This window comes from Dromaius novaehollandiae, chromosome 3 (assembly GCF_036370855.1).
Source record: "Dromaius novaehollandiae isolate bDroNov1 chromosome 3, bDroNov1.hap1, whole genome shotgun sequence".
NCBI classification, from domain to species: Eukaryota; Metazoa; Chordata; class Aves; order Casuariiformes; family Dromaiidae; genus Dromaius; species Dromaius novaehollandiae.
The window spans coordinates 73627342-73645879 of record NC_088100.1 but is presented as its reverse complement, the minus strand read 5'-3'; the positions used below and the strand labels follow the sequence as shown (position 1 = coordinate 73645879).

At 36.0% G+C, this 18538-nt stretch overlaps 1 protein-coding gene across 1 annotated transcript in view; it reads left to right on the top strand.

Moving 5' to 3' along the window:
* ADGB (androglobin) overlaps positions 1-18538 on the top strand; it is a 129142-nt gene that overhangs the window by 81929 nt on the left and 28675 nt on the right. Inside the window, exons 22-27 of the mRNA XM_026100288.2 lie at positions 4154-4288; positions 7548-7641; positions 9192-9326; positions 9532-9685; positions 15232-15419; positions 17147-17331. Of these exons, the coding sequence (XP_025956073.1) occupies positions 4154-4288; positions 7548-7641; positions 9192-9326; positions 9532-9685; positions 15232-15419; positions 17147-17331 (891 nt within the window). The remainder of the gene's footprint in view (positions 1-4153; positions 4289-7547; positions 7642-9191; positions 9327-9531; positions 9686-15231; positions 15420-17146; positions 17332-18538) is intronic.

Genomic DNA, 18538 nt, shown 5'->3' with positions numbered 1-18538 from the left:
CCAAGCCTAGAGCCTCAGTCACCTGACGGTCATCTAGGCATAAGTCAAAGGATACATTTCTTTCTCATGGATGAGTTCCAACTTTGAAGTTGTAGAGTACCTCGTGTGTACAGTTCTGTAAGAACCCCCTTGTCTGAAATTTTATCTTGTCTTAAAGTCAAGCTATTGACTATAAACTTACTTTACTGTGTAAGACATGGTTTAGAAGCCCTGTTCCTGCTCTCTTCTCTTCAGAATAAGCTTCTCTTTCATCTAGAAACATGGTACAAGAGCAGTGATCATACGGTTATGCTGTGGGACTGGAGAAATGATTCTAGACATTTGTTTTTTCTTGAACTTCATTTGGATTTGAACTTTAGTTCCAGTAACAGGTGAGGGAAGCTTTCCCTTACTTGGAATATATAACATATCTCTCCAGTACTGTATGCAAAATAGACCTTTTTTTGAAAAAATATTACATTAGATTATGTATGGTAGTTGCATCCACACTATTAGAAGAGAAATGCAACTGTTTTATGTCAACAAAATCTTGCTAGGCCTCTCTGAGAATTTTGGTTTTATAATTAGCAGGATATCTTGTGATCAACGATTAAAGCAGATCAGAAATTTTTGACCAGTTTTCAATTATAATATCAAATTTGGATCATGTGAAGCATCATGTGAAGTAGTTAATGTTGGATCATCTGGTTCATTTCACAGTAACGTCTGTTTATTAAGAAAAAAATAATGTGTTAAGTAAAAACAAAACTTTTTAAAGATCCAAATATTTCATTCTGACTTTATTATTTTGACTTGTATCATACAAATCAAAATATTTTTGTTCTAATGACAATGTATTTTAAAAAGTTAGAACAAAAGACATTAAATCTTTAGGAACATATAATTTCACAAAATTTTCAGTGCTTCCAGTTTTCAGCCTGAACTAGGGGTAACCTTTCGACAGTTTTGAAGAAGTGTTAGATACTGAGTTTTCTTCAGTTCTACGTGTGACACTGCATCCTACTTTTTACATTTGTATATTTAGAAATAACATTCATCTAAGTGACTGTATATCCATATATCTTTTAGCCTCACAAATGCCATGTATTTATTTCTAGCAATAGCTATTTATTTTTCTTGATAGAAATAGCTTGACATCCCCAGTGGACTTCTCCATTTGTCCATAGGGCAACACCAAGTCAACACTCTTTGTACATTCCCTTATCCACATTTTGTAACTCTGTTCTGAGGGACTAATGGGGATAATGAAGTCTTGGTTCAGTGGCAAGGGAGCTGGAATTTGGACTTAGCGACTTGGTCTTGTATAAAGGCCAGGTAGATGGAAAACGTAGATGTATTGAGTAGGCTATATCTGAAGTGCTACAGGTGAACAGTTTTGTAATCAATTAGCAGTGTATGAAAGCATAAGTTTTCTTATAACTGTTTATGGCACCATGATTTTCAGCTTTTAGAAAATGCCAGCCTTTCAGCTCATTTGTCTTTGAATAACCCGCTCCAGAGCAGAAGAATAAGACTCAGCTGTAATTGGTGGCCACAGCCATAAATATCTACCCTCCCTTCAAAGTGAAGCCAGTGCTGAGTTCCACAGCAGCTTAAGCCAATCTAACTGCAGGCTGCAGTCTCCCTCTTGCCCTTCCTGCAGCTCCAGCATTCATCAAATCTTGTGCTGAGCTGGTTCAGCATGCTAAGTTGGCAGAAATATAGCTCAACAATAAGAAAAAATTAGGACTGTGACACCTAAGTCAAATTTAGTGTCTTCTGGAACCACAGCTTGAGTGTCTGCTAACACTTAAAGACAATTTACAGTCTGGGTAATATAAACGTTGTAGGCAGCAACAAAAATACAGACTACACTGGGAGTCATTGGGAATGCAGATCACATTCTGATATGTTTAGACCTTAACATGCAGCTTCAATAAAGACTATTACTGAAGTATTGTCCTGCTCCCCTTCCCATTCCAGGCCATGTACTGCCACCGTAAGCAGTTGTACAGTTGCTAGGGAATCAGGTTAACTTGCTGATTTGTCAGGAAACTAGGCCATGAAATAAAAAATAAAAAAGGGAGGAGGAAGGAATTTCTGTTAATTTAGCAAGCTGATCTGACTCACCTTGCAGCTATATAATCTCTTTAAACAGTATTAGTATTTTCTGCACCTATTACAATGTTCTCATATGACTTAAGAGGAGAGCCTATTGGCCATGACACTCAGCCTGAAACTGTTAAATTGCTTGCCTATCTCTGAAGCCACAGTGCAGGTAGCACTATCTGCACTGGTTGAGTGCTTTCTTGGAGATGTTGGCCTTTATTTGATTAGTGATTAAAAGGCAAAAAGAACAAGAGCTGCTTAGATGAACTAGGAGTAACATTTGGATACAGACACAATGTTGTATATTATTGATTCAGGTTCAGTGTTAGCGTCTTACTATTTGCTGGCTTAGCATGTGTAACTGTGATCACCTAAGCAATATGCAGTTTTTAATTACTTTATAGTAAATTATTTTGCCTTATATGGGGAATGTTAGCTCTGCAGCAGAGACTATTCTTTTGATCTAAAACACTTACTGGAAATAGAAGTTTGCTGATTCCTTTCCTTGAAAACAAACATTAGGAGGGACAAAAGGCATAACACAATGCTTTGCCACTGGATTATTTAATTGTAAAATAAACAAGCATGTAGCTGGGACAAATTTGAAATATAGGTTACTTTGGTAAATAAATGAAAGAGCATCGAGAAGATGGAGTCAGACCTCCTCAGAGATGTACAGTGATAGGACACAAGTTAGAAAATGGGAAATTCCAATTGCATATTAGGAAAACATTTTTTACCATGAGGCTAGTCAAAGATTGGAAATAGGTTGCCCACAGATGATATGGAATCTCCATCCCTGGAGATATTAAAAAGTGGTCTGGACATTTGTTCAAGACCCTGAGCAACCTGCTCTAGCTTGTTCCTGTTTTGAACATGGCCTTGGACTGTGTGACCTCCAGTGGTCCCTTCCAGCCTACATTATTCTATGATTCTGTGTTTCTGTTTTCTAAAAAGTGGTTGTGCCATGCGTATTGTTGAGTTCTAATCTGCTCTCTGTTGAAGTGGTTTTGTGTAGCCTTTCAGAGTCACTAATTATTAAAGATGCTTTCTGGGGTTTGGAAATGAGATAGTAATCAGGAATGAGCGTTGGAAACACAGCCAAATTTAGCAACATTCAGTAGAAGTTAGATTAAAATATGTAATCTCTTGGCTGAAGACAGCAATCTTTCCTTTAGTTTGTCCCCTTTTTCAAGTGGATCTCAACACTCTTCTTCTCATCTCTGTTTTTGGAACTTCCTTTTGAAGCACTGTTTCCTCCCTCTCCCTCTCACTGCCCTCATTCAACTGCTATGCAGTTCCAAACTGGCTTCCTGGCTCTACCTCTTTGGAGTGCTGCATGCCCAAACCCTCCCGCTAAATCCTGCTGCTGATGGCTCCCAGGAATGCTAATTCTGGGCACTGCCAAGGGTTACCATAAAGAGCTCATCAGTAAACCTGTCAGAACAAACCAGTTTCTGTTCCACTCCCAATCTCATCTGTGTCAGAAGATCATAGTCAGATAAATGCACTGCTTTATTGAGGATCTTACCCTTATTCCGTGGCTCCTTAGTGAAAGTTGAATACGTTTTTAACAATGTTTGCGTTTAAATTGTTAGTTAATAAAATGATCAGTTTGGTAGATAGAAACACTTAAAATCTTGTGAACCTCTTCTTTTAACATGTATTCAGAGTCAGGCTTTAGTGTATTAAATTCTTTTGATTCATGTTTGGAAAATTATTTTGAAATTACATTAGGAGACAATTTAAAAAACATACTGCAATAGCTGTTTGTAAGGAGAAGTAAAGCTTCAATGATTTAGCCTTTGGCATTAGCACAATAGTTACATGATAACTCTGTGTAATTACACAGTAAATTGTATCTATTTTTATCATGAAAAAAGTAAGTTTAATTTCTGTTGTTTTTTATAGAGGAAAATTGTAAGAGTTTTATTTCTGTCATAAATGGAAGTTTTAAGTGCAAACCACTCTATTTATGGAATATAGTTCTCAATTTTTTTTAACCTCATAGCAAGCAGATATGTGATTTCCATTGTTGTCATTCATTGTCATTCTTTTTTTTCAGAGGCTTTTGACATACCTTTCCTTAGTAGCTGGCAGAACAGAATTCCCACTTCTGAAGAAGAAGCAGCAGCACTCAAACTTCAAGCGAGCTGGAGAGGGACCTATGTTAGGAAAGTGATAAATGGCAGAAAACCAGGTATGTCCTTTAAAAACACCTTTTTAAAAAATGTTTCATTTTGTACTTTGTTCAGATATTTACTTTAAGGATTTTATTACTAATTAATATCTGGTTAAAACGAACTGAAATACAATAGAACAATATAGTTGAATTTCTTAAAAAACTGAGAATAATGCTCAACCTAACTCCTTTCATAGCACATATGATACTGAAAAGTGATTGAGGTAGAGGAAAGACCCACCACATTGATTTTGGTAGATATTAAACCAGCATTAATACAATTTTAGCTCAGAACTGGGCTGAATGTTTGGTATTTGGAAAGTAAGTAAGAGTTTTAAATATGTGTCCTTCTTTTATGTCTTTGCCACAAATAGGTTTGTATGTGTTTTACTGAACAATATTTTAACATTGTCATACCCATTTGTGATGAAACATTAAGTAGAAAGAAAATATGTATGAACATCTGTGATGAGTGAATCATAAGGAAGTAAGAAACTAAAAAATCTGGGGGGTTATCAGTCACATACTGTACACTCTTGTTTTGTGGATTTGGGTTTTTTTAATGTATATAGTAAAGTATATTTGATAGTATGAATTTAGGCTCCAAGAAATCTAAATATCATTGGTAAAGCTTTGTATTTTCAGGACTTTTATACTGACTTAAAGAAACACTGATAAAAATAGACCACAAGATTTGTGTTGGGTTTTCCATCACTGAAAACTTTAAAATCAAACAGATTCGTGCAGTTCAGGAAGGATTTAATTTATCTTTTATATAGGATGAAATAGCAGTTAATATGTAGCAAGACTATTACAGAGCAAGTCAGCTTGGCAGATCTCAATGATTCCTTCTAGCCTCGCCATATATGAATGTCCAAGGAGCTTGACAAAGAAAACTGCTGCATTGTGAGAGAGATATGCTCCCTCTTTAGTAAGTCATCCACAGGATCACAAAATGTTTGAAGTTGGCAGAGACCTCTGGAGATCATGTAGTCCAACCCCCCCCATCAGAACAGGGTCACCTAGAGCAGGTTACCCAGGACTGTGTCCATTAGGCTTTGAATGTCTCCAAGGATGGTGACTCCACAGCGTCTCTGGGCAACCTGTTCCAATGTTTGACCACTCCCACAGTAAAAAAAAAAAAAATTTCTTATATTCAGGTGGATTTCAGTTTGTGCCCATTGCCTCTTTTCCTGTCACTAGATACCACTGAAGAAAGTCTGGTTCCATCTTCTTTACACCCTCCCTTCAGATACTTATGCACACTTGTAAGCTCCCCCCGCAGTCTTCCCTTCTCCAGGCTGAACAGGCCTAGGTCTTTCAGCCTTTCCTCCTATGAAAGATACTGTAGTCCCTGTATCATCTTAGCTGGACTTCCTGCAGTAGCTCCATGTCTCTCATACTGGGGAGTCCAGCACTGGTACAGCACTCCAGCTGTGGCTTCACCAGGGCTGAGTAGAGGAGAAGAATCACTTCCCCCACCTGTTGGCAATGCTCCTCCTAAGGCAGCCCAGGATACCGTTGGCCTTCTTTGCCATAAGGAGACACTGCTGGCTTGTGGTTAACTTCTTGTCTGCCAGGACTCCCAGGGCCTTCTCTCCAAAGCTGCTTTCCAGCAGGTCAGCCCCCAGCCTGTGCTGGTGCATGGCGTTATTCCTCTCCAGGTGCAGGACCCTGCCCTTCCCTTTGTTGAACTTCATGAGGTTCCTCTCTGCCCAGTTCTCCAACCCACTGAGGTCCCTCTGAATGGCAGCACAGCCCTCTGGGGTATCAGCCACTCCTCCCGGTTTTGTATCATCAGCAAACTTGCTGAGGGTACGCTCTGTCCCATCATCCAGGTCATCGATGAATCAGTGGAACAGGATTGGCCCCAGCATTGACCCCTGGTGTACACAGGTAGTTACTGGCCTCCAACTAGACTTTGTGCCACTGATCACAACCCTCTGAGCTCTGCCATTCAGCCATTTTTCAGTCCACCTCACCCTCTGCTCATCTAACCCATACTTTATTAGCTTGTCTGTGAGAATGTTATGGGAGGTGGTGTGGAAAGCCTTACTGAATTCAAAGTAGGCAACATCCACTACTCTTTCCCTGCTGTTGGAGGTTCCTTCTGAATTATCAACATTGCTGGAGTTTCATCTCTTTTATATTTATCTGCACCAACTGAGCTCTTCAGGCTCTCTTTCCTACCTTCATCTCCTCACCAGTAATTCCAGGGCTGTCTTGCTCCTAAACTATCACCTCCAGCCTAGTTTCACTGAAGCTTTCTGCACCAAATACAGTGCCCTTCTATTTGTGTTTACAAAGTGCCATGTAGATTAGGAGAATTTCAGCAAACTTTCACTAGTGTTCTTAATTCCTGCAAATCTCAGAGCCCAGAATCTGCTGTTCTGAAGGTTTAGATTGTTATAAGCACTGAGTATTCCAACTCTTTTATTTTGTTGTCTATAACGTCTTTCTTAACTTAGTCTGATTTATCTCCACTCCATTACCTTTTATTCTGATGTTTTCTTTCCAGTGCTTCACCTTTTTATTCAGTCATACTGCTTTTTTTGCCCCTTTTCCTCATTACCTATGCTGCTTTTTTCTTTCTATTACTTGTCCTTACAGTATTCTTACTTCTTCCCCCTCCTTTTTATTTTCTTCTTCAATTCTGTCATTCATTGATTATACAATAGAGGAGGATTTTGCCTATGTTTAGTCATGAAAAGTTAGACATCAGATCTAAGACAGTTGCCTAGTTTTCATCTTTATTCTGTGGATGGAACTAGACACCTTGAGATAACAGCACATCCTGTTATCTGAGAGTTATCAAACATGGGTAGGATGAATTGCCCTTTGGAGCTGCCCGATTCTTTTTATTGGCTATAGAGATTGCCTAGGCACCTACCTATCCCTTAGTAGTATCTGCAAATAGAAGCTACTGGAAGCTAAACTGTGTCTTTTCTAAGGACAGAAATCACTTCTTATCACAACTAAGATACAGCATGTTACAAGGAAGATCTGCAAATGAGAGAAGGTATCGATCTCATCATTTTTGCAGTAGTAGGAATGCTGATAAGTACAAAGCAATAATATCATTAAGGGAATTTCCCCTATCAAAGAACATTAGCTTTCAGTTGTGAGAGACTTCTATAAAATTCCAAATGATAAACCAGTGATTCATAAGACAAGTGACTTGTGTGAGTAGCTTTTTTCACAAGTATCTGTCAGGCATGGATTTAGAAAAAGGTTATATAAGTTTTCTAACTTATTTTATTATTTCCATTATTTTCAGGTACTAAAGAAAATGCTAATGTCAAAGAAACCTTGCAAAAATTGTGGGGTCTGATTGAGTTAAATTTTGAACGATGTGCTGTAATTTTGTTGAGGTAATGATTTAATAAATTTAAATATTTTATTGAAGCCTGTTCCATAGAATTGCCATAAATTGCTGGTTCACAAAGTAAATACTGCAGGAGTATTACTAGTTTTAAAAATGCAAAACTCAGTTAAAGTCATAAAGAAAGAGATTCAGTGAAGATAAGCTATGCAGGCTTTATTCTGCATATCCTAAAAAGGAAAACTGTATGGCAAATCTTAATCTTCAGCTATGCATGTTACTATGTACAGGTTATTTTCCTACAGCTTGAGCTAGAATATTGCCTTTCTTCTGTATTTAATTTTTTTCATATCCTATAAACTGTTTCATAAATATAAATCTGATACTGATTCCTTGGTTAAGCACCTAACCAGTTGCTTTAAATAAGCATTTGGATTCATGCTGTCCTTTTAGGGAAGTCTGGTCAACATTAGAAAGGTGATAGCTATGCCAGAAACCTTATTTAATTGTAACACAATTTTTACCATCAAAGGATTTGTTTGTACCACTTCCTTGAAGGAAAGTAGCTATATTTCCAGGTGGATGCTTTCCCTGGTATTTAATTATGGGTTTTGCGAAGACAGCTACATTAATTACAGCAGTGTTCCTTAAATTATTTGCAAGCATGACACTGTTTGGAGATCATGTGTCTTCATGAAGTGTTTCAAAAATCCCTCTCCAGGTGTTCACACAATTCTAGCAGTAGCTCAGTTTTGTCAGGGCTGAGGAGTAAGAACTGACAATAATTACTGGCTGTAGGTATAAATCCTCACTCCTTATAAACAGCAATTTGAGGAATACTCATGGGGTATAATTTTTTTCAGTTTTTAGTGTTTCTAATCAGCATAACTAAACCCAGTAAAACATTTGCTTGAGGACAGGAACAGCAACCACAGACTAGTTCCAAACATTTTTACAATTTTAGAAATTTAGAATCTGTCAGTTAGGTACTAGTCAGGTTAACTCTAATTTCATAGAATTTAGTAACACCAGAGAGTTTATTTACCTTTCTAGCAACTTTTGAAGTTACAGTCTTAGGTTGCTTCATGTGTGGAAGGAATACCCTTAAAATTAAGGCCTTTAAATTGCCCTTTAAGTTATGTGGTTATATTATATGATCCTTTCTTGTTCAAAAAAGTTTTAAAAAGAGAAAAGGGATTTTTTTTAAATCTCCTAATGGAGCTGCAGGTTTAAGAGGACAGTTTAATGTGAGAAAATTGAAGCTATGCTATCCGATTAAAAAAAATCAAAGAAATCTTATGGAAGCCATAATATTTTGGGCTGCTAGAAGCAGTTGCACTTATGGATAGACTGTCTGATACAAATATTCCTGTTGGTGATTACAGACCATTAGCTCTTGAACCAGAAGAGCACCTTCCCTACCTAATTTACCGTTTTTGAGGGTGAGCGGCTACTAAATAAACACTGGTAACACATTTTATACCATTATTTTACATTAACACACAAAGCAGTGTTTTTCATGATTAGCATAAAATAATGTCAAGGTTTATGTCTTCTCTTGATTAGATTTAAATGTTTATCTTGTTTTCTGCTTTCCAGAGAAATGTTTAAAAGTAACTGTAAGTCAATTGAAAAGTTTCCTTGTTATGAAGATGAATTGTCCAAGATTGCCTTTGTTGACTATGTTGTAACATATGCTGATCAGCCACCAAATGTTTGGTTTGTGGTTTTTAGGTGAGTTCATGCCTTATATAATCCTTATGGAGAAGCTGTGTTCTTGATACACTGTGGTTTATCACTTACATGCTATAAAAATACAACTTTACTTTCCTGAAATTCTAATGGATGCTATTACTATGTGTTACGGAAATCATTTTATTAGTGAAAAGAAATTTGAAATATTTTTAAAGTGAGTTTACCTTTTTTTTTTTTTTTGTAGAGAGATATTTTATGTTCCAGAAGACATGCTTATAGTGCCAAAGATGTATACCTCTATCCCTACCTGTAGACTCCATGTAACTGATAATGACACACTGGAGGAAATGCCACATGTCTTTTTCAAAGTGGCACCTCATGTTTATCCGAAGAATAAGGTAAATGCAAAGAGTGGTTGTGAAAAGTATCATTTTAAAGATAATAATGCTTGCCCAAATTCTGTGGAGTTTTTAGCCATGTCATAAAGTTCTGCTTAGGAGCACACCAGTATTTATTAGAAGGTTTGATCAGAGACTAATCACTGAGCTGCTTCCATAAGAAGCCTTTTACGCTGAAGGAATGGTCTTAATTTTCTTTTATATTTGTGGTTATCTCTAAATGGAGGCATATCTTCCAACTTCTCTGTGCTTAGTGATAGTGATAATTGCAGCACAGATACCAAATACAGCTTTATATATGCTCCCCCCTCAAACATAAGAAGCATTAGTGTATTAAACTGAATTTACTCCAAGAAATAGTTATATTATTAAATAATTATCACAAATTTCCCTCCTTCTGCTTTTTCATCCTTAGGCTAAAGAAGACAAACAGTTTTCTCAGTCTTTCCTTTTAAGTTATTTTTTTCTACACTCTTGATTATTATGTCTCTCCTCCCCTGTGGACTCTTTCCAATTGCTCTGTTTTTTCCTTTTTAATGATTTGTATCATTGTGCACAGTGAACTGCACACCAAGGATTAACTTGAGGCCATAACAATGATGAGTAAGGAATGATTAATTTACATGTTTTGTAGGCCTTACTTCTACTTATGTATCTGTGGTGTTTACCTTTTGTTGCAAAAACACTGTTGGCTTGTGCTGCTGTAACCCCTAGATGCTTTCCTAAAGGATTCAATTCTGATTGTTCCCAGTCTTGTATTTGTGCAGTTTATTATTCTTCCCTAAATATAGTGTATTTCACTCTTGATTTTTATGCTATTCGCCAGACCATTTCCATAGTTCAAAATAATTTTGAATTCTTATTTTGTCTTCCTGTATAGTTACAATTCCTTTTAGCTTTGAGCTATTGACTAATTAAATATACATATTCTCCATTCTACCATCCATTTTTTTTATAAAAATATTTAATGGAATCAAGTTCAGATCTTTATGAAATCTAACTGGTTGCATCCTGCCATTCCAGAAGTGGCCATGGTTATCTGCTCTCTGAATGTGGTTAGCAAGCCAACAGCCACCCAGCTTTTCATCATGACCACATTTCACTAGACTTAGAAGAATGACCAGAGAGACAATGTCAGTAGCCTTACTCAAGTCAAGATAGATACTGTCTGCTGTTTCTCCTCCACCACTGTATTGTGCTCTCCTGTTACAGAGGGAAGCTTGTTTGCTTTGATGTTTGTCCTTTGCAATCCTTTTTTGCTATTACTCACCTTTTTGCTGTAATGAGGGAGTTGCAAATAGTTCATTTTATTTGTTGTTTCATAATATTTTCAGCCATTGAGACTGTGCTGACTCACAGTTTTCCAGATCTTTATCCATTTAAAAAAAAAAAAAACACAACGTTGCAGTTTTGTAGTCTTCCAGTACCTTAACTCCGTCCAACCATGTCCTCCATCAGTTATCAGACATAATTAAAGTTTTGTGATTGCTTTAACCTGTTATTTAATTATCCTTCAGCCAGTTCAGAAATTCATCAGACCTAATTAAACCAAAAACCTTCAATTTATCTGTATAATCGTTGGCTACTCCTTTCCCTATTCTAGCCTGCTCTTGTCAGTAATATTAACTATACTATTCACATGTTCACAATTAACCTTTTAGTGAAGACAGGTTCACATTTTAGCCTTCTCAGTCTCATCTATCAGTAGCAAGGAGTTGATGTCAGTTATACTCTAACATTGGAGGAGTAGTTTTCTTCTATGTGTTTTGTTTTGTAACTTCCAATTTTATACACAATAAGAATTTTTTGCTAGAATGAACTTCCCTTATCTGGTGTTTAAAGTAAATACTAGCTGAATATGGCAAATAAAGATTGCTACTGCTGGAGGAACGTGCTTAAAAAAGCGGGGTTGCAGACAGGTCCTTCAGATTAGTCCTCACAACTTATTTGAGATCCTCAGAGATGGGATGTGTGTTCCACCAAACAATAACAATGGCAGGTTGTGGAGAGTACAATCACAACTTCAGATACATTCTAGATCCCCTTTCAGCATCTGTTTTGCTTAGCAGGCTACAATTGTCTAGTTCTGTCCTGCAAGACGGACTTTCCATTTTCCTGATTTTACTAATTCTTTCTCAGACCTCTTACTATGTAAGATACTTTTCTTGGATAAAAATATCCAAGATTAGACACAGTATTACAAATAAGATCTTACCAGGACTTTGTGCAATACAGTGGTTTTATTATAGGAAATATTCCTTTTGCTATATCCTACCCCACCGGATACCTTCTAGAATCATAATTTTTTTTTATGGGTACAGCACATGAAGACTTCAGTGATTCTGTTGTCACCTAATGAAGATAGACCTTTTTTCTACTCCTGTTCCTTGTTGAAAAACTCCCTACTTAAAGCTGATGTTATTATTCTCTAAGCTTTACACTTTATAATATTAAATATGGTTAATATTAGTAAAGAGTGGTGTTGATTTAGGAGTATTAGAACAGAATAGTGTAGTCATGCTCTATTTTTCTACTTGTTACTACGCTTCTTAATTTCTACTGCTGAGTTTGTCAATAAAAAAAACCCCTTATACTGTACAATTTTGCTTGTTTCCCTCCTATTTATAAGTGATTCATTACCATTTCAGTGGGCCTGCACATTTTATCAAAAGCTCTGTTGATGTTTTGACAAGACATTATGCAATTATTTTAAAATACAGGATACAGTGGTATTATTGTAATCTATTACCTTTCCTTTTAATAGTATTTCGTAAAAAGAAAAAAGAATCAACAACATAATACAGTAAATAAGAAATTATACAGTATGCCTGAATTCCAAGCGTCAGTGAGCTACCGTGTAGGTATTCTGCTTCAAAACTATGAATCAGCAACTTACAGCAGAGCTAAAAAAAACATGTCAGTGAGTATTGTTATTCTGCTGCCACAGCCATGCCTGGAACGCATTAAAGTTCATTTCAAAATGATTGACACTAAGGATAAAATCTACAGACTCACAATAAAGCCTGTCTACTTTCTGCAGACATTACAGTATTTGGATTTTCTGCATTAAATTCTCTCCTTCCGTAGTCATATTTCCTGCAACTGGATACAGGGTTTTTTTCCTCTACTCACTTTATTATTCACAAGTCTTTTGAACACATTGTGGAAAATGATAGAAAGATAGGCATTCCTCAAACTTCAGCTCAGAGGATAAGTAACGACAGAATCACAAAATGGGTTGGAAGGACCTCTGGAGATCTTCTAGTCCAACCCCCCTGCTCAAGCAGCGTCACCTAGAGCACGTTGCACAGGATGGCATCCAGGTGGGTTTTGAATATCTCCAGAGAAGGAGACTCCACAACCTCTCTGGGCAACCTGTTCCAGTGCTCTGTCACCCTCACACCCTTAATCACCATTTACAGTCTATTTAGTCTAGAAAATGTAAGTCTAAGTAGGCAAAGACACTAATCTGTTATTGATTAATCTGTTAACTACTTCTTAAAAGATTTAAGAAAATTAGCTTACTTTACAGAAAAGTTAATTTAGGTGATATATTAGGAAAAAAGAGTACTTTCTGATTTTAGTAATAGTGAATTGAAACAATAGAGGTTTATAAGAATAAAATATAAATCTGGCAGGGGTTGTCTAGATATATTTGATTATTGCTCAGGTGACCGATGATCACTTGATGGTCTTACCAGCCCCAAAATTCAGTTATTGTGCTTTCTAATTAATTATGGTGTTCTGAAATGCCCACTCAGCCGAATTTTTAACATTAATTCTAAATTTTCTGCATATATATTGTGAACATTAAGATTGTAGAACGTTATCTTTATAAATAGGCACACAAAAGAGAGTGTTTTTCTCATGTGCACCATGCTGCCAGAAGGCACTTGAATATGTGGCTAAATCTCTCTCATTTTACAAATGAACTCGTTAAGGACAGGGGAACTTTAAGTACGTGCTTAACTGCATATTTAAAAAGGCAAGTTCTCCTGAATATCTTTGAAAGGTTGCTCTTACCTTGTAACGATTAAAGAGAGTAAAGTGACTTACAGTTACAATTGCACAAACTTGAATCATGAATCATTTCTTTTAATTTCATTGTAAATAGTCAATAGTCCTGAAATCACAACCCTGTGTATTGTCAGGAATTTTTCAACAAAGGAAAATACTGATCTAAATTTGCATTCATATATAAAAGGACTGGTAGCTTTTTCTAAGTATCTTCTGCATGAATTGCCAAAAATACTAGTCACCTCATCTTAGCTGTGGTCACCTTTGAAGTTAAAGATATCTATAATCTCAAATACTTGATTGTTCCTTTTTTTCATTATGCATTTCAAAATCTTTACACAGTTTCAAATTATGATGCATCAGCATTTTGCAACAGACCTCTTTCTTATATTTGGTGTACAGGCAAAAGCACACAGGTTAGGCTTTCTAAGTAATTCTTTTAGCAAAACCGTAGGCAGTGTTTTTCTTCTGGTGCATCTTCTAAGAATTCCTTACTCTACAGCAAATGAAATTTCCTATAGTCTTCTCAACACAGCATTAAAAAGAGAATATGGCAACTCCTCAGTTCACAGAAGGGTAATAAATTAATGGAGTAATGCTTTTCCTGGATATAACTCACCTCCTGCCCCTTCGTGTTGATAGGAACTCCGTCTTTGGTATTCTTTCCCAAAATCTTTTTTCCTCTCTCTTCATGGTCATCTTCCTCTCCACCTGATAGGGAAAACATCTCCTAGCTTGCATTGTTAATATTCTGGAGCAAATCAAAGGTTCAGTTATTTTGAATTTGACAAGCTCATATGGCACGCCCCTCCATATCAGTAACCTCTTGAAACTGATTTGTGTCAATCTGTTTCTTTCATAATGAATTCTTTCTTCATTATATCTATGATTAGTACTACTACTATGACATGTATTTTTGGTGTGATATCAAGAAGAGCAAAAAAAAAATCATAAAAAAGAAAATGAATTTGATTGCCACTATTGCTAGCAGTTTTACAAGAAAAGCACAATAATATTACAGAACCCAGAGATGTACAGCAGTGATTTATGTAGGAGCTGTTTGTATGGTACTAGGAGGTACCAAGTAAGAAAACCTATTGAATAAATATATTTTTACTTTTATTGAACTTTGTCACGTTATAAGAAAACTTTTCAGAATAGAATACTGCACATGCCTGAATAAAAGAGTGAGAACTCATTAATATTTTATAGATTAAATGGCTTAGAATCATAAAATAATTAAGTTAGAAAGGGGCCTCAAAAGTTTGTCTGATTGCATCACAGACACACACTAAGATCAGGCCAACTTTGAAGTTAGATGAGGTTTTATTTAACTTACTATGTAACTTTTTGCCAAACATAAATTGCTGTAATAAGAGGTGCTTCGTAAGTAAGACATTAATAGAACTATGAGGTTCTTGCTTATGAAGCACATCTTGTTGTGAACAAAAAGTGTGCTGCATGTAGTCATAAAGTGCATTTTGGATAGTGTTATTTCCTAGTGAAAATGACTTGTTTTCTACTTTCAGAAAGGATACACTTTTATGGCTGAAGCACATACTGGTGACTTATCTATGGCATCTGGGAGATGGAGGCTCCGACTCATTGGTTCCCATAGTCCACTCCCTTTCCTGTCTCGTGAGACTGTAAACAACTTCTATTCTACTAAAGAAATTAAAGACTATTACATACCCAATGACAAGTGTATAATATTCAGGTAAATATTGAAAGGAGAATGACTAGATTCGGCGTTTTATGTGTACCACTCCAACATCCTTAGAAGAGGAAGGTGTTAAAACAAACGTTTGAATTTCATGGGCCATTGAGTGTTCGATACTAAATTCATCACTTTCATAAACAAATGCGTAATTTTCTGAAACAGTGCCACTGCTTAATGCAGTACGCAGACTGTAACTTTAAAATCATAGTAACAGTGTTCTGCATATTCTGTAGCCTCAATCTTGAAAACTAATCCATACTTCAGTTCCTGAAATTCCATAGTACTTTTGGGAATTAAACATGCACTAAAACAGAGATTTTTCAGGTAGGGAGAAGGTGGCATGGAGTTTGATGTATTTTTCCAGCTAGTCAGACAAAGCTAGAAGTAAAATCAAGAAATACAACACTTATTTTTCCTGACTGATCAGACCAATTTCCATCTTGCAGTATTGGCAGAAAAACTGACTTTAATCATCAACTATATACATTTTTTTGTAGCATGTGGATTGTTTTAGGAGAACATATTTAATAAGAACATGGTGATTTAATGTTCTTAATCCTTTTTTAATTGATTGAAGTTTACTGGTGAGTTTATTCTAGCTGATCTTCAGAAGTTACACAAATGCCTATTCAATGTTAATTGCTAGCATGTTTTATTGCTTAAACAAATACAAAGTTAATCTCATAGGACTATGCAAGCTGTTAGTTTTGTTACAAAATTACCATGCTTAAGTTTTTGTACAAAATAACTGCACACTGTACCAGAACAGGTCCTGTGCTTAAAGCTGATCACATGTAGATTTTGAAAGGTATGTCTCTAACATCATGATTCCTGGCAGAACAGTGTTAGGACAACTTACATCTGTATTCACCCATCAATGGATTATTCTTGGGGTAAAGTCTATTCAACATGAGGAATCAGGTTCGCTACAGTGAAGAAAATTTGAAATGGAAATATAACAAATACACTGAAATTCTGTAAACTGTGACTCTCCCTTGATTTTTTTTCCCCTCCAGCTGTCAATAGTCTTTTAAGAATTTTATTTAAAAATATAAATATGTTTTTGTCTCAAGATGTCCTGAAATCAAGGTGACAGGGTTTTTTATCATTTATTTGCTTGTTTGTTTTCTAACTAAGGTTAGTCTAACAATTTGAATTTAAAGAAAAAGAAACTTTTATACTTAGAGTTTTTCTAAAACTTCAACTAATACATAAAATTATAAGTGGCAATAAAAATATTCTTTGAATTTCATCCTGAGACTTTAATTCTGCAGTGTTTTAATTCCACAGTATTTTAAGGTGACTAGAGTAACAGCTGCCATCAAATGAGGTAGCTCTACCCTTTTGAAAGTAAATCCTTCCTTTTTTCTTTGCTGGGTTATTTTTTAATTGAATCAGTTCCCAGATCTGGCTTTCCATATTTTTCAACAAATACTAATACATCATGAGGGAGAATGTGCATCTGGACATATGGTAAGAGAGCAAAAAACAAAAACAACAGGACCACCATTTTATTTACAGCAAACAATGCTTATACTGATCATGGATTCACAGCACTAGACTCCAGTTGAGGAAACCTAGCCCATCACATTGCAGGAAAACAGTTAACCACAAACTTAATTTTAAGTGTGTGCTTCCAAGTCAGCATGTGTTTAGGTACTTTTCTAAAAACCAACCATCTGGTGTAGCTAATTGTTTTGCTATAATTTTTTCTTCTTCTTTAGGTATTCAGTAAAAGTCACATCATCACATATTGCTACTGTGCAGGTACAAACCTCTAAATCTGATGCGTTCATTAAACTACAAGTCCTAGATAATGAGGAAGAAATTGTGAGTGCCACTGGAAAGGGACATGCAGTCATCCCTGCTTTTAATTTCTTGAGTAATGAAAGTCTTTCAAGTTCCTCATGTAAGTATTGTATTCTGTATTTGATACTTTTATTCACTTAAGGGTTATACATTCTTACAGTGGTTTTAGGTAATCACAGAAAAATATGTTTTACCATTTTTTCCATAAAATCTCTCTTTTCCTTGTGATTGGCTGAAATCAGCTGCATTCTTGAAAAAGGAATCCTTGGATCCTCAGCAATGAGGAAAGGTACCAAAAAGATTGACTGAAAGAAGGTGTCCAGCCTTATTTTCTCCCTCTGACTTTTAGTCTTGTTCTGTAATGGCACACAATTGTGTGGAAAGCTGAAGTAGCTTGTCGTTTCTAAATATTTCATGCCTGTGCTTGCCTTTTCCTTGAGGACTGAAATATACTTTCTTTTCAAGTTATTGCCGTTATTTGTTTCATCTTAAAGTTCGGGTGTTTTTTGTCTGTTAATACATTGATTTCCAAACTGTGGGACATGGTAGATAATTCAAAGAGGAACCCAATGGTTTAAATGAGCCATCTTAAGCATCGCCCCTTTTAGCAGCAGCATACTTGTTATTGGCTTCTGATCCATCATATGACCCAGAGAGCAAGGCAAAAGACTCTTGAATAAATGATACAGTGTTTTATCTTTCAGCAAAACTTTCTATTTTTGACTCCACCTCTCCTACAGCTTCACAGTGTTATTCATGGAAATAGAAGACAGTGAAGGAACAGCTAATAGCCCCAGACTTGCCAAACTCTGAAATGTGCATTATGGCATTGTCAATTCTTTATGATAGCAACTGAAATACTGAGAAAAAGCTATCCCTTAGGGGCACTCTTCAATTTAGACAAAATTTCCTTTGAGAAAAATTTAATTGAAAGTTCCAGCAAACATCACACTCATTTTTGCCTTAACATTCGAATCTGTGAGAGAAGATTATTTCCTCAAATATCTTTTCTTTTCTTTTTTTTTCTTTTATTGCCATTCACTACACTGCAGTCATCTCAGCTCAGCTCTTGTTAATGATAAGAACCAGTGTGTGTTCAAAGATCAACATTTTTAAGTATGCGAATATTCACATATTTTCTCAAAGTGCTTTGAAACTTAGTAGTGATTGTACCTGACATATATCCAGCTGGCATGAGATAAAAACTGACTCTTACGTAATCCAGCAAACAGAAAATCCATGAATCTAGTCTATGTCCAAGCCTGGCAGCATGTACGTACCTAATGGGGCAGTAAAGAATATGAAGC